Below are 16,451 nucleotides of genomic sequence, written 5' to 3' on the forward strand. Positions count from 1 at the left end.
TGGGCAAAGATGGCTGTGTTGAACTCTGCAAATAAGAGTATTTAAGTTAAGAAATTGTGGATGTTTCACCACATTGATGCTGCAATTGGAAAATTAGGTGTTGAGAAAGTAAGGAGTGAAGGTAAGTCACTCACACTTCACCTTTCTTCTTCTAGTGTGTGTGTCCTGTAGGTTTAGAACACTTAAAAAAAGTGCAAAGTGTTCAATTATAAATTGTGTGTTTTTGCACGCGTGTGCAACTTAAGTTTTAAATGTGTACTTAACTAACTGTGGACTGATTTTGTTGGCTGTGTCCTTTACCTGAGCCATGCCAGCAGCTGTAATAAGTTGGTACAGCTTGTTTGCCATTAATTGTAGGGCTCCTCCACAGGATGAGGTGTCTTCAAACAAAACAGTGGAATCATCGTCCAGACATGCAGACTATTGTTGCAATTGTTTCTTATCCGTTATTTGCCTGGGATTAGTATACTCACTAATATACAACAGTCTACATGCTAATCTTATGCATTTACTGGTACTTTTCCATTCGTTTTTTATTTTTTAAATGTATTTTTCTTATTTACTCAGCTTTGAGAATTGCGCACACACACACACACAAGACACAAGTACACATCCAGACATTAAGCATATCATATTTATCGATTAATATAAAGTCACAGTGACACTTTATTTCACTCTAATCGATATTTATTGATTAAAAACGAGTGAGATGTCCCATCCTGTTTGTTCCTCCCTCTCTGGGCCCGGCGGGTCACATGGTGTGAGTCACGTGACGAGACAGCGGAAGCGAGCAGACGGCAGCAGGCAGCAGCTGGGACGGGATGGTTTCAGTAAGAGCTATAAACACTTAGTACTACTGTAAAAACAGGTGGCTGCTTCCAGTTTTAGCTACATGATTCACATATTTATTGATTTTTGAACGCTTAACGTCATGGCTGCGCCAGGTCGCCAGGACTCCTCGGGTAATGTACAGCCGATATTTAACTTTTAAACGTACTGTGAAATTTACTGAGGTCAATCATCTGTATTTTCACAGGTAGGGGGCTTTTAGCTTTTTTCAGCAGGCAGTTGTTGGTTGTTTATGCTTTTAAAGTAGTTTTAAAGCTGTCTTTTAATGTCTAAAGGACGTTTTATTGTCGATATAGTGACAATTTACAATCATCTCAGCCACAGCTGTTCAGGAGCCAACATCTGACTTAACGTTACATCACTTATTATTATCTACAAGTGTGTTTTCCAGAGAGCTCGGACTACCTCAGGCTTTTTCTACAGTGACTATGTTATAATGCTTCTCTCCTCTCTTTTCCTGCACAAGTCGTGCAGAGATGTAGCTGCAGCAATAACACAACACGTCAATACAAGAGGACCTGTTGTTGTTTACCATAGTTTTAACTTATAACTTTCCTTTCTCCTCAAAATCCTACCTCATAAATCTTTACATCAAGTACGAGTACACATGCAGTACTTTTAGTTGGGTTTATGCTCAGCTGCTATCCATACTTTCTCAATGATGTGTTTGTCTAAACTGAAACTTTTCCTGTTTCTGTGTATTTATGTAACTATACATTGAATTTATTTGGGCTTTTGACTCTCGCCACATATTTAAAATTGTTGTCTTAAACTAGTGAGCAGTACTTTCCCGACATTTGTAGATGAAGGGTTTGGTTGCCCTTAAATAAACTTAACAGAATCCAAACTGTAACGTATTGTTCGTTCCGACCTAGCCGTGTGTTTTGTGTGTTTACCTGCAACTACATGTATTACAGACTATAATAATTTAATACACCGGTGAATTAGAGGAGTTAACATTAGTACTGACTGAAACTATTCTGCTCTGTCCCGTGTCCCAGAGTCTCAGAGGTTGCCGTGATTGTGTGGTTTCTAGGTCTGAACAAATCTAGTGAATCAAGTAACTCTAAACAACCTGACCGACTCTCTGACGCCTGGTTGAGACTTCAGTTTTGTGCAGAATTGTTGATGTGAAGGACATCTCCACTGTGTCTCCTCCGACTTGAAAACTGAGCGTGAAAGTTCATAAGTGGCTTTGGACACATTAGTTTGACAAGAAAGATTTGAACTCTGGTTGGTGGAGGGGTTAACACTCTTGCCTTACCACAGGAAGGGTCTGCGTGTGGAGTTTGCATGTTCGCCCCGTGTCTATGTGGGTTCTCTTCGGGTCCCTCGCACCTTCCAAAGACTTGCATGTTAGGTTAATTAGTCACTCCATGTTGCTCATAGGTGTAAATGTGGTCTCTTACTTGGTTTATTAAGACTGTGAGGTGTGGCTGAAAGCTCAGGAAAGAAACTAGTACATTAACATTGTGAGAACATTTTTTTAATAAAGATTCTGTTCCTGTTTCTTAAGAAATTAAATACCAGCTTGTGTCTTCTTGAGCCACACATCCAGTACATGAAGTCCTGTAGCACCACACACAATATGTGTTTGTATTAAAGTGTAATATGTTTTTCCTTCCTATTTTTTTTTCCTAATTTTCACAAAACAGCAATTAAAAGTTCTTCACATCCACTTAAAAGCAAAGTCAGTTCAATTCAAAAAGTGAAATGCGAACTTTGCCTCAGAGGGTTTTTGCTCAACAATGACCCTCCCTGTCTTTAGTCCCTTTTAACTTGAACAAGGAAAAACTGAGTAAGCAGTACATTAATTCTTTAGCTGCTGGATGTCTGTCTCCCTCTGAATCAATAAAATATCCATCTATTAAAATGCTTATATACAAACTTGATTGGGATGAATTAGTGAATTCTCTTCACTAAGTTATCTACTGACATTAGCTATTCTAATATATCACTTGTTTAAATTAATGGCATTTTTAAGGAATAGAAACAAAGCAAAAAAAAAAAAAAAGCATCGGATTTAGATTTCACTGGCACTTTCAGTTCGCACGTCAAGTATCCCTGTGATGATCATACATGAGCAAAATGCGTTTTCATAAAATTGTAATTCCTGCCTGACATATTTTGTCTTTATTTTATTGCTGCAATAAAGATGTCAGCAGACTCTACAAAGTCATTTTCATCTTTATTGAGGCTACAAACGACCCATAATGCAACACTCCGGAGGGCACTGGCACTGTTTCCGTTCAACAAATTATCTGATTTTGTGAACTCATGGTCGTTCCAGTCTTTGAACATGAGGTGAACCCTCATATTCAAAGCTAATTGCCAGATCTCATATTTGAACCAGAGTGTTTCCTATTATGTTACTAGATTGAGTGTAAAGGTATAAAACAATGTTAACAGCTCATATTTTCTACTCATAGGCCATCTCACTGTTAATAAACAGAAGGTCAAGTTTGTCAATGAGCTGACACCATTTGCTAACCAGGACTGCTTACTGCAGCCAAACTCGGCTGTGCTGGCACAAGTGCTGGCACAACTGCTGTCAGCTTATTCCCTATGAGAAATGAGGGAGATTGGCTTATTATTGCACATTTATTGCATGTGGAAATGAGCTTGACAAACAATAAGTCCACTGTGCTCTGCAGGCATCAGCTGAGTTAAGACACGTTCAGCGAAATCAGTCGTCTTGAAGCTTTGGGCTCTGTGGGTGGCCTTTTACTGTAGACGACCAGACAACATCCTGGTACTGATAAGTTGATAAGGATTGTGATCGCCTATTGGAGATACATCAGTGTTGCTGCCAGTATGCTGCAGGCGACAGTGAACCGGAAGAGCCAGATATTTTCACAGGTTTGTTCAGCTTGAGCAGCTCGGAGTATCAAACTTGGCTCCACGGTCAATGACCTGTTTATCTGGTTGATGTGTTGATGTGACGGTCAACACACTTCTCTGTTAAAAATATGTACACAGTTACTGTCACACCTATTGTCTGCATGCCATGTTAAGTGTTGGGAATCTTTCTTTTGTCCAAGGTGCACAGCACCTGCAAAAGCCCCGGCTTTATTGAATCGTCTACCTTGTTTTAAATTACTGCAAATCTTGTCACTGCCAGCTTATTTTGTTGCAATTCAAATGCTCCTCTCGGATGTTACTGATCTCACCTCAACAGCTAGAAACTTTAACAGGTGGACATCAGGTGTTGGTAAATGTCGGGAGTGATCCATGGTTTACTGCAGGCGAACAGATGTGGTTATCAGAACATCTCAGCTTCCAGCTTATACAGCTTGTACATAAAGTTGACTTAAAGGGGAACTTCACTTATTTTACTCATCTTGGGAAGTACTACTGCACATGTGACAATAAGTTGTACGTTTTTTTGTTTTTTGTGGAGTCGGAGGAAGCCGTGTCCGATAAGTTGCCTCAAGTGAAGACATGTTGTTATCAGTTGGATTTAAACACAGCAAATTTGAATATAACTGTCTTAAGGTGTTATAGTAAGAAAGAAGTGGGCATCGCTGACTTCTTAAGCACCTCCACTTCTTTAATTGAGGCTACATGATCTTTGGCAACCGACTAACCAAATTCAAAATGTAGGGTTGGAGCCTGCAGTCCCTCAGATATAGATTTACCACACGCTAAAAAAGTGATAAATCAGAGTAATGCTTCATGCTCTTAAATGTTTTTTTACATCAGCACTGTGCCTGTCTCACGAAGCACAACCACTAAATTTCCTTAACTGTCAGCTATATCAGAAAACATGGTTTATTTGTTGTGTATCGTCTCTTTTAGTCTTTTGACTGTTGGTTTTGTAAGGTAACATCCATGTCACAGATTTTTCGTCTTACATATATTGGTTTTATTGAAGTATACAACTTTTGCATCATTTTAAAAACCTGTTTTTCATTTCAGTGTTTTATTACCACGTGACAGGAATCTAGAGTTCTGCCAGTCCCAAACCTTTCTGTGCTGTTCGCCCTGAACTTTCATCTTATTTGCAGTTAGTGCTGACTAATATTGACCACCTGCGGTACATTCCTTCTTTTCACTTCTCATTTCCATTGGACTCTGGTAACCTGGTGGTTTACTCTGCTGACTTGCTGTGTCTGTTGAGTTCCGACTAATCCTGACTCGGCACATTATCTGACTTTGCATGTGCTGACTCTGACTGTGCAGTAATACTAAAATAAGTTCCCCAAGTCTGTCCATTACAGTACGGTAATTATATGTTCTGGAGTCATACTTAAGTGTGCGATGTGTGTATATTGTCATTACAACAATCCATTTCTTTAAGGTAAAGTGAGCAAACTGCGTGAGTGTTCATCGCTGTTTCTTTAGAGCAGCCAGGGTCTTGTGAGTTGAAAGCATGTGACAAAGATTAGCCATGATTACTCCCACTTTGTAATTTGTGGCTTTGCTATAACTTGTGGTTGATTCCTGTAAGACATGACACATTTACCAGCGTTGTGCCCAACAATACGCTGTCTGCTCTGATGTAAAGCTTAGTCACAACTGAGGTTTTTAACATAGATCTGTTAGCTCCAACGCTACCCGATATTTTCTGCCCAGAAATGGAAGATTCATTGATTTGCGCGAAGGGCATGCACAGTGTTTTACACAGCATTTAAAGAATGGAGTAGTCAGTTATGCAGTGCACAAGGATGTGGGTGTTCTCCTTCTCAGCTGGGCTTTGGTGATATAAAGGAGAAGTCACTTGTTTAGTATTGATAAGAAAAAATGACTGGGGAAAATGTTTATTTCTCAATCATTCAATTCAAAAGGTTAAGCATCCTAGAGCCACAGGCTGCAGCAAAATGAGTCAAAACAAGAAAATATAATTATCAAAACAAGTGTCTGAGGATCCCTACAAAACATGTTTGATAAATCAGTCAGATAAGTTGATGTAGTAGAGAAGGGAGAATGGAAAAGTAATAACTGAATGGAAAATACACCAAATGCACAATGTCATCACATGGTGATCAGTTAGAATAAGATTATTATTAAATAATGCTGTAATGTGAGATAAGTGTGTCTGTAATAGCGACTGATAGTGTTTGAATAGAAGCCAGAGCATGTAACAGTTTGACTACAGGGGAGAGCAACTCACATTAGTGTAATTTCTTTTGGGTGTATCTTATCAGTGTTTCCCTGTTAGGTCCTAAAAAGTCTAATAAAGTCTGTTTATGCATGTTTCATTATCACAGGGTGAAATACATTTACATACATCTGAGTCTCATAGTTCAACTTTGGCTTCAGCTACTTTTCTACACATAAATAGAAAGTCTCACTTCTCTCCGACAGAAGAAGTACAGATGTGTTTTTGGAGGATAACACCGATACAGTCGTATGTAAAGATCACACATTGGCTATATTTGTTTCATCTTCTTTAGAGAACAGTCCTCTGCCAGATTAATTTCCATTAATCTCCGTAGCTTTGGAGTTAAGAGTTAAATCACAAGTTGAGCACATGTTCGCACATTAAAGGAGTCAGAGAAAAGTAAAACAATACACAATGAGAAACAAGGACAGAGAGTCGCACTAAGATGTAAATGCTGACAGACGACCCATACTCAGGCTCATATGTTGTACTGACATTATGCTGTTGCTGTGTCAGTGAGAAGACAGTGGAGTCACGTTCAGCAGGAAATGCCTTTAAGCGGCCTCAGTACTTTGAGAGTCCAGCTCGGTTCATGTGACTGCTGCATTCCCTCTCAGACTTAACTGTTAGGCTGCACTACAGAGGTTTTGTCCTACAGCTCTTTTCTACTCTTTGCCTTCTTTTCACCGTATAATTTATTCTTTCTGACAGTGCACAGTGTTACACATTGACAGAATAAGCAGGTATGACCTAAAAGGACGCGTGTCAAAACACCCACAACTACTGTTTTCAATGTAAGCAAGCACACAGGGGTCTATGACACGCATCCAGTGATGGGACTGACTGCTGAAGTATTTAACCTTTTCTCCGTCTTAGGTTTAACAGTTTTAGAGATATGGTCATAAACTACAGTACTAGACACCTTTAAATTAACAAAAAGGGGATTCCCACTGTTATTGTACAGAATCCCTTCACAGGGGAACTGAAATGTTTCACTAGAGCCCACATGTCGACCTCACAATGACACTAAAAGAGAAGTCGGGGATCATCAACGTGAGTAGGGTTTCAGCTGTAAGGAGAGATGGAGACATTAATGCTAATTTCATAGCATCTCTCTGTAACATCCATTGTCCTGCTGTGTTCTTGGTTGTGTAATGTTGACTCAGTAGCCAGTAGTTGTAGTAGATGTAGTTTAATGTACTGAACAGAACCAGATGATTTATGTTAATGTTAGATTGATAAAGCACTTTTTTTTTACCATGTCGACTGTCATGTAGTACTTTGTTCGAGTATCGCTGAGAAAATAAATGATTGATGTTTTTTTGTCTCACAGAGCGAGAAGGCCTGTCCTGCACCGTGGTTCACTACGGCTCCACAGACAGCAGCAGCAGCAGCGGCGAGCATTACCCTCAGAGCAATTGTCATGGCAGCAACCATGACAACCCTCGGTTTCCCACCGTGGCAGGCGGCCATTGGGTCAGGGTTGATCAGGAGGATGAGGCTCTTCGAAGGAAGCTCAAATACTTCTTCATGAGCCCTTGTGATAAATATCACGCCAAGGGCCGTAAGCCTTACAAGCTGCTCCTGCAGCTGCTCAAGATCGTGATCGTTACTGTACAGGTACATTATATGTTACTCTGTGTTTACGGTACCTCTGTATTTCTTATGGGAGGGAGTCAGTAATTAATGTCGTGCAAGAGTTTTCTTTGATTAGTTGACAGACAAGCCATAAATTCATAGCTGTTAAAGAGTCTGCCATCTTATCAGTGCACCTTGAACATGTTGCCTTAGGGGTTTTCTTGGTCTTCACTCCTTCTTATGGCACATGTCACACTCTAATTTCTTTCTTTCCACTTCCTTAACACACTCCCTTTTTCACTTACAGTTGGTGCTGTTTGGCCTCAGTAACCAGGTGGTGGTGACCTTCAAAGAGGAGAACACGATGACCTTCAAGCATCTCTTCCTCAAAGACTACGATGAGTCCACAGGTGACTCCTTTGCTGTTTACACGCAAAAGGATGTCCACGACCACATTGAGTATGCTGTGGACCAGGTAAGCCCTGAGGAGGATAGGACAACCGCTTAAATACCACAACATTAATACCACCCGGTGGTTTTATGGGGCCGCCTCACTACAAACTACAGAGTTTGTGCTCACTTCTGACCATCACAACCTTAAAACCACTAAGTGAATTTTAATGCTGTGGCTGCTCACGCTATATGAAATAATTTGTTAAAATAGTTTACAGCTTTTTTATATTATGGTTTCTAATGTTTCTAATTCCATCAATTACCCAATAAGCAAAAAATTGGTTGTTGATTTGGAGACCACAAGGCAAAATGTGACTGTTCCTGAGAACGTGGGAATGTTCGAAACAACTTGACTGGTTTGTCTCAGCAGTGCAGAAAGAAAGCTCACTTCCTGTTTCTGTCTTTTTTGGCTATATTCAGTCAAATGTTACAGCCAAATTTGAGTATCAACAAGACTGACATGCTCAAAGTAACAGTCCTAACATGTTGACTGAATCTAATTTTTACCATCTTCACCTTTTAATATGAGGTGTTAGTATGAGCTAAACTAAGAACAGTTGAGGTCATTAATCTTGCTTCTGTTTGGTCCTTAATTAAAGTATCAGGCAAAATGCCCTGATGAGTATGTCAGAATTCAAATCTGAGATCAACCTGTGTACGACATTAATTTCTTCTTCTCTCTAAAACCAAAAACATTAGTAACCGGACCAGATGTGAGTTGGATGATCGTTTGTTTAGAGAATGTGTTTAAAATGTCCCCACGAAACGATCAGGTACCAACACACCTTCAGTACCAGCCCCTGCCCAGGTAAAACTCAGAAAGACCGCTGATATCAACACTTTAAGCTCTAAAAAGAAGTAAATCAACAGAGAAAAGATTTTGTGGAAACATCAGAGTGTGAAAACAGAAGTGTATCCGTGTTATTGTGGACTGATCACAATCTTAGTTCATTTAGAAAGTGAAGCACATTTTGTCCTTGCGTCACCTACAGGAATTTGAACATTGGACTGTTTGTTTTTATTTGTGCCAGGTTGTACAGTGCAGATGTGAACTAGTTTTTAAGAGACTGTGTGAACGTTTACTTCTCTTCAGCCTTTCAGTTTCTTTTTGTTTCCACTCCTAAGTGTTTGCTAAGTTATAAGTTCTCAACCATTTCTTTCTTCAGTTGAAACCCTTTCAGTACAGTTTTTTTCTGTTCTCGTCCTCTCCACAGTATCTGGCCTTACCTGAGACGACAGTGGGACGCTATGCATATGTTTATGATGTTGGTGTGAATGGCAGTGCGCTGTCTCTCTGTCAGCAGTACTACAAAAAGGGACACATCGACCCAGCCAACGATACCTTCATTATAGACCCTCACATTATCACAGGTACATGAACTACACAGTAGAGTGTGAAGGAAGCGCTGCTGGCCTGTAATTATTATTAAAATGTCTAACTGCTGTAGAAATATGTTATCAACTCTGCAGTGCTGATGTGTGAACTTTTTCTCTCTCTGACAAGTTGATGGTTCTGGGAAATGACACTTGGCAACGAGTATGATTCACACATCATTTGAATTCAGTGGTAGCATTTGTGCCACACTGTATGTTAACCAGAGCAGTCGATAATAAGGTTGATGTTACTGTCACGCTTCCATTTTACACTAAAACAAACACAAGAAATATGGAGCGAATGCTACAGAAGCAGAATTGTTCTGTGATGTATGATGATGGTACATGAGGGACGTGAAAGAACCGTCTACTGTATCTTCGGGTGGAAAACCCCTCCCTCAACAAAGGTGGAGAACCTAGACACGATTTATCTCTTTTCTTTCTGCACTTTTTTCAGTCCCAAGGAATATAATGACCACTTCACACGTCCACCAGCGAGGCCACTCCTGACAGTCTGTTTTAGGGGTAGAAGGGGTTCTGGGAATTGTGACCATTGGATCCTAATGACTCTTCTCTACTCACACCATTTGTATTGTCCACTTAACAAGCCTGTTTAGGTCAGGTGAGGAGTGAAACCACCATGGAGGATAAATTTGAGGTGTCCTACCAACTTTCCTCAGACTGAAGGAGCTTCTTGGATGAGTAGTGAAACGTTTCGACCTAACAAGAAAGAAGTCCGGTTGCAGTGACTCAACTTCCAGATGCTTTGCGCATAGTTTGGTTTTATAAAGCCAGAGGCCGGACACAGTACAATTATCTGCAGACTATCCAGGGTGACAGTTGTTTCCTGAGGAGGTAACGCAAACCATGTGACAATGTCTTTAATCACTTTCATCACAATGTCTGAGTAGGAGCAATACGAGCTCCTAGAACTGGAGTGTGGATGGGATTATCATTATCATCATCATCATTATTATTATTATTATTAGAATGTTTTCACACATTCATCACTTGGTGGAAAGCACACTCCGACCTGCAGAGAGTTGCTCTGTGTTCATTCAGGAGGAGCAAAAGCAGCACAGGACAGATGCAAAGTCAAACTCAGAAATGCTGAGTGGTCTGCAGAGTGTGTAGAATAGATATTACTCGAATGTTCTGTTTTCCAATCCAGTATATGTTTTTTTTGTTTTTTTTTTTTTTATCATGTTTTGATGGAATTTCAGGTGAATTAATTTTACCCTTTGTCCAACCTTTACGAGGGCAGTGTATTATTATTCCCAAAGGTGATGATGATTGCTGTGTAACACTTTACTATAATCCCCTACTTAGCTTTTATAAGCAGTATAAACGTGTTTATGTATTTGTCAGCAACAACTATAACTCCACCTGCTGGACGTGACTGCAGCCGTAAAAACGTGTAATGAGTGACAATAAAGCAAAACACAGTGGTGATATTATTAAATATGTGTTATAATAGTTGACAAATACTGAACAAACATGTATGTCTACATCATAGATATATTCTATTAATACCAGTTCATAAATGTTTGCATAGTGCTCAGAAATGCTAAGCAGGGTTATAATTACTATTTGCTGCCAACACTTGTGTACGAGTGTCTTATTTATATATGTTACACCCACATTTCCAATCAGAGAATATGTTGCGTACACTCAGAGTTTCTTACTTCCTCATATTAATGTTTGTTTCACTGAAATTTAACAAAATTAAGAGGAAGTAAAATCAACAGTGGAAACAACCTTGTGTTAAAATCTCATATCACTTGTGCAGAAAGTCAAATGTGTGTCATGACTTCTTCTTCTTCTGCTGACAACATTTCATATTTGTTTTTGTTTTGTTTTTGCTTTCTACAAATGCAAAGCGAAAATTCTCAACTTTAAATATGTAGTTTTGCCCTTTGATTTTAACTTTAATACGTGCCGCTTTTTATTTAACATAATATTTCCTGTCCTCCATTATGTTCAGATTGTGTTGGTGTGAACCCTGCATCCATCCCTCCAACTTCGTTTGAGAGCAGCTATAAAAACTTCACGCCCAAGTACTACAAGTAAGGCTTCATTTTCCACATAGCTCCAGCTCTTCCTTGTTCATTGGCATGATTATCTTTGTAGTTTCTGATAATGAGAATCAACAAGTCACTTATCTCTTCACACACACACTATTTGTGTTGTCTGGTCTCTCTCTCTCTCTCCTTCTGTCTGTTTCATCTTTTCCAAGGCTCATTAATGTCACCATAGAGTTCCAGTTGAAAGCAATAAATTTACAAACCATTATCAACAATGAGATCCCAGACTGCTACACATTTCACATAAAGGTAAGTAAAAAATCTAATCAAATCATTTAGAGAGGTTGTTATGTTGTCATAGAGTAGCTGACAATTAGCTTCAAAGACTAAAGTGCCTGTTGGTCTCCTGTCTCTTCTGCAGATAGTTATGGACAACAAGGCTCACAGCGGCAAGGTGAATATCCGGCTGGAAAACCAGGCATCGATAAAGGAGTGTAAAGACCCGAGCGTCTCCGGACACGGTGAGACACCAGATGAGTGGATGGTTGGGACTCTAGTGCCGAAGAAAGAGCAGCAAGTACCATGAAACTCATACTGCAGCAGTAGTATGCACGGTTAAAAAGCAGCTAGCAGAGGAGCATCAATACATTTGCACAGCAGCAGAATTAAGTTAAGGCCTCCTTGCAACCGTTTCTTTCTCCTTTTCAACCCCTAGCTGACAGCTACTCACGTTTAGCTTTTGATGTCGTCGTGGCTTTGGTGTGTCTGGTGTCACTGCTGCTCTGTGGACGGTCCATACTGCGAGGCATCATACTGCAACAGGTAAGAGAAGACTGCTACAACCAGCTGAGGGAAACAAACGTACAAAGTCATGCTTTACATGATAAGAATACTGAGCGAGCAACAAGGGAATAGTAAAAAAAAAAAGAATGTCTTGTTTCACAGTATTAGTTACTGAGTGTAAATACACCTACAGTAAACTTACTGCATATATACAAGTTTTTCTAAATCCTCCCTCTGTCACCGTGTGTTTTGCAGGAGTTTGTGCAGTACTTTAAGGAGACTCTGGATCGTAAAGTGTGCTGGGCAGATCGCATGGAGTTCATTAACGGCTGGTATATCCTCCTCATCATCAGTGACGTCCTCACCATCACCGGCAGTATCATGAAAATCGGCATTGAGTCTAAGGTGCGTCCTGCTTAATGTTAATATTAATATAAAACATTTCTTAAAGGAAATCTCAGGTTTTCTGTGGCTGTGGCGTAAACCTTCATGTTAAATGTTTATCACTCAGCAACATTTCTAAATAGTGGTTAAGGTGCCAGTTTAATCATTTTCTCTCGACAGAACATGTCCTCCTACGACCTCTGTGGCATCCTTTTGGGCTCCTCCACACTCCTGGTGTGGGTTGGAGTCATTCGCTACCTCACCTTCTTCCAGAAATACAATGTAAGTCACTGACCCACTGCTGCGTATGAGCAGAAGCTTTTTTTTAACTCTCTGCTACGATAATAATTGTCGTGAGGGTCACACTAATGGTGTGATGTGATGTAATGAATCCAGCTGATCTTGTCTTTCTGCTCTCTCACGTTGTAATGTGATCTGTCCATTGTCTCAAAGATCCTGATCGTCACACTTCGAGCAGCTTTACCAAATGTGATTCGCTTCTGCCTCTGTGTGGCCGTCATCTATCTGGGTTACTGTTTCTGTGGCTGGATCGTCCTGGGACCGTACCACGTAAAGGTGACTAAAACTGAAACGGGATGGGAATGTGATTAAAATAAATAAAAATAAAGCCCACTTAATAAATTCATTTTAAAAAATTAGTTAGCACATATTTCTGTTTTAGCCTTTATAGTGTATTTCTGTGACACACACTGACATCATACAACAATAGTGCAAGAAAGTTGGGTAATAAATTTTATATTTATGTATCAAATAACACACTCGCTAGTGTGTTTGAAAACACCAGGACACTATTTGATTTTTACACTGAATTGTAAAACAAATGTAGAAACGCACACCTGATTTACTGAGATCCCAAGCAGAACGTACTAAATTGCATATCACATCAGTGGTATATGACAATAACGACATCAGGTCACTAGCAGATTGCACCAGTCTCTGAAAATAAATTTAGATGCATGTTCTCCCTCCCTCAGTTCCGTTCCTTGGCCATGGTGTCGGAATGCCTGTTCTCGCTCATTAATGGTGACGACATGTTTGTGACGTTCGCGGAGATGCAGGAGAGCAGCACTCTGGTCTGGCTGTTTAGCCAGGTTTACCTGTACACCTTCATCTCCCTCTTCATCTACATGGTGCTGTCACTGTTTATCGCTCTCATCACAGGAGCCTACGAGACCATTAAGGTAGGAAATTTGTCGTTTCTGTCCTTTTCTTCTACCAGAGTTATAGGACTGGGAATGACTAATGTCTGTTTGTTGATTTACACAGCACCAAACCCAAGAACCCATCCACATCACAGACCTGCATGCCTTCATAGCAGAGTGTACAGACGCACCAAACTCTGGGAAGTTTAGAGGTCTGGAGACTTCACCGTGCTCTTTTTTCTGCTGCTGTGACAGGTGAGACATGAGAAGAGAGCGAGAACAACAGCAACACTGATCTATCTCTGATGTCTCAGCAGAGACGCAAACAGTAAACATAATTATCAGGGTTTTTAAACCAAAGAGAAATAAATGAGCTGCCAAAGTAGGACTACCATCACTAGAGACAAAGAAATACAAAAACAACTTAGGCCGCAGAAGGGAACCGAGAGCCAGTGTTCCTACACAGTTCCTCTTAGGTTTTTCTAACCAGGCTGAACCCGGTAACTTCCAGTGAAGCAGAGGGTAAGGGGTAACACAATCTAAACAGGACTTTAGAAGATTGATAACAGATGTTAGACATTAGGTGAGATAACTTCTAACAAAGCTATTAACATATTATATACATATATATTCACATCATCCATTTAAAAAAAAATGCACTGAAGATCAGATCAAACAGCTTATGTTTGCTTTTTTTATCTTTTGTGACATGAAGGTTGTGAAAATCTTTTAAGTAAACAACAACAACAATATCCATTTCTAATGTTAAATAGTAAAATGTGCCATTTTTCGTCCATCTTGCCCAGGACTACAACATATGAGGACGTCCTGCTGGTGAACTGAAGTTGACCTTGGTGATCTGAGAAGCCTCTCTAGCCCCTCCTGCTGACCACAGCGACAGACTGCACGCTGTACCAACGCGCTGTAACTGGGTCAGATCTCAGCATCAGCTGAAGGAACATGAAACGACAGTCTTCTTCTTATTAAACCTATCATGTTTTTTTCCTGGGACCGGGTCCGTGAAGAAGAAACTGGGGTTGATAAAAGACTGGACCTTCCCTCGGTACGAAGAGGACTCTGGAGCAACAAGAACAAACAAGGCACAGACATTTCTCAATTCCTTTGTGGTTTTTAAAACAAAACACACACAGTATTTTTATATTGTATTTAATAGCGCTCAGTGCTGAGCTAAGAACACGACCTGTTGGGAGGCAACCAAGTGGGTGGCTCCAGGGCCATGATGAGGACGGCAGTCGTGGTGCCAAGTGTTTTTATGATTGTGTTTTGTGTTTTTTACTTTTATAGTATTTTAAACTCAGTTACCTCTTGAAGACAGGGATCTTAAAATGAGTGATTCATACATTTACTAACAACAGATTCTTTTACCTCTACTCAACTCATTATTGTCTCTCACTGCAGAAATTAGATACACAGAGTAGAAACAAATCCATCTTGTAGTAGTTTCTTTTTTTAGACAGTCAGGGTGATGACAACAGAAGCAGACATTGCAGCATGAGGTTTCAGATCAACTGGCTTGTTTGCACTTCTGTGAGTGGCACCACACACACAGTGTAAAGTTTCAAACAGCTTCTATAGCTGCGACTCTGCCGTACAAGTATCACCTTCCTTTCGGATGTGGATCCTTGTTTTGTTTGTGTCTGCGCTCTGGGAGATTCTGTTGTAAATTGTATTGCATTTATCTGAGTAACGATCGATACAATAGGACGCAGTCGGTCACTAATGAGACATTCAGCATAGCCTGTGGTTACCTACAGCAAGAAAAGCTTTTCTCCAGAGACGCATGTATCTTTAATGATGCCAAAGCATGTCAGTTGTTACGAAGATAGAACTAATACCTCTTTTTCCATTTCTGGACAACACTGGTGGCCTTCAACACATTTTATCTTGACTTTTTTTAGGAGGAAGAAAAAATACTTGAATTGCCTTATAAAATGAAGCAGGGTTGTTTAGGGTACATAACAAGGAGACTTAATGGTAGCAGTGATGGTGTCCTGTTCTAGTGTCATTACTTTTTTTTTTTTAGTCTCTAGTCTGTTTGTTACCTTCATAATGATGTTTTCTCTAAACTGTAGCTCAGCAACTGGATCTTTAATGGAAGCTTAAATCACAATCGCACATTAGTGAAATGAACCGTCACAGTCTGTCCTCCAGAGGGTGGTTTTAAAACAATAGTAAAGTTTATGAAAGAGACATGATGTCAGGTCTGAACAGCTACAGGTGAACGGACAGTAAGATTAGTGTTTTCATCCCATATTCTGTCTAATAAGCAAACCATGTCATGTTTAAGCTAATTATTCATAGAGACTTCTAGATGGTACATGTGTGCCAAATGTTAATTTTAAATGGTATGCGTGTGTATGTTATCTAGGATTACCTAGATATTATATTTTTACTACAGTTTGAGTATCATGTTTTATTTCATCTCCATCTTTCTTGCCAATGCAAACATAAAGTCGTCTACTGTACTGTATATATGTTGCCAATCTGCTCATTAAAGTTTCCTGGATCATCTTCTATATTAAAATCTAGTTTTATCTCACTGTGTATCTTGATCTAACTTCACCTTCTGTCTAAGAGACAGTTGAAAATAGCAGATAGAAAAGATTCAAGTATTCAAATGCAGTTGCGTTGAATAGTCAGTAGGGGGAGCCAGTAGATCATGTATCTGGATACTCTACCAACAGACTACAAGTTTATTTTTCTTCTTTGTTGGTGAAT

The 16,451-nt window shown here is 39.8% G+C and overlaps 1 protein-coding gene across 2 annotated transcripts; it reads left to right on the plus strand.

Moving 5' to 3' along the window:
• Window positions 1-796: 796 nt before the first annotated feature.
• Window positions 797-16,257, plus strand: mcoln1a (mucolipin 1a). Of its 2 annotated transcripts, none has more exons than XM_026359836.1 (14): window positions 797-962; window positions 7,287-7,573; window positions 7,839-8,006; window positions 9,199-9,355; window positions 11,343-11,424; window positions 11,595-11,691; window positions 11,804-11,903; window positions 12,098-12,204; window positions 12,421-12,570; window positions 12,730-12,831; window positions 13,003-13,125; window positions 13,545-13,751; window positions 13,837-13,967; window positions 14,519-16,257. In XM_026359836.1, exons 1-14 carry the CDS (start codon window positions 932-934, stop codon window positions 14,553-14,555), a joined length of 1,779 nt encoding a protein of 592 aa, XP_026215621.1. In that variant the 5' UTR covers window positions 797-931; the 3' UTR covers window positions 14,556-16,257. The 2 variants fall into 2 exon arrangements, with proteins under 2 accessions (XP_026215621.1, XP_033181908.1); XM_033326017.1 differs by having other exon boundaries at window positions 814-830.
• Window positions 16,258-16,451: the final 194 nt, after the last annotated feature.

The sequence above is a fragment of the Anabas testudineus genome, chromosome 1 (genome assembly GCF_900324465.2).
Source record: "Anabas testudineus chromosome 1, fAnaTes1.2, whole genome shotgun sequence".
NCBI lineage: Eukaryota > Metazoa > Chordata > Actinopteri > Anabantiformes > Anabantidae > Anabas > Anabas testudineus.

What these genes read in the sequence shown, in the direction of transcription:
- mcoln1a (XM_026359836.1), top strand. Translation starts at nt 932, where the DNA reads ATGGCTGCGCCAGGTCGCCAGGACTCCTCGG. An exon ending in CCTTCTTCCAGAAATACAAT is followed by an intron (nt 12,832 to 13,002) that starts GTAAGTCACTGA and finishes ATTGTCTCAAAG; the next exon opens with ATCCTGATCGTCACACTTCG. An exon ending in TGGGACCGTACCACGTAAAG is followed by an intron (nt 13,126 to 13,544) that starts GTGACTAAAACT and finishes TCCCTCCCTCAG; the next exon opens with TTCCGTTCCTTGGCCATGGT.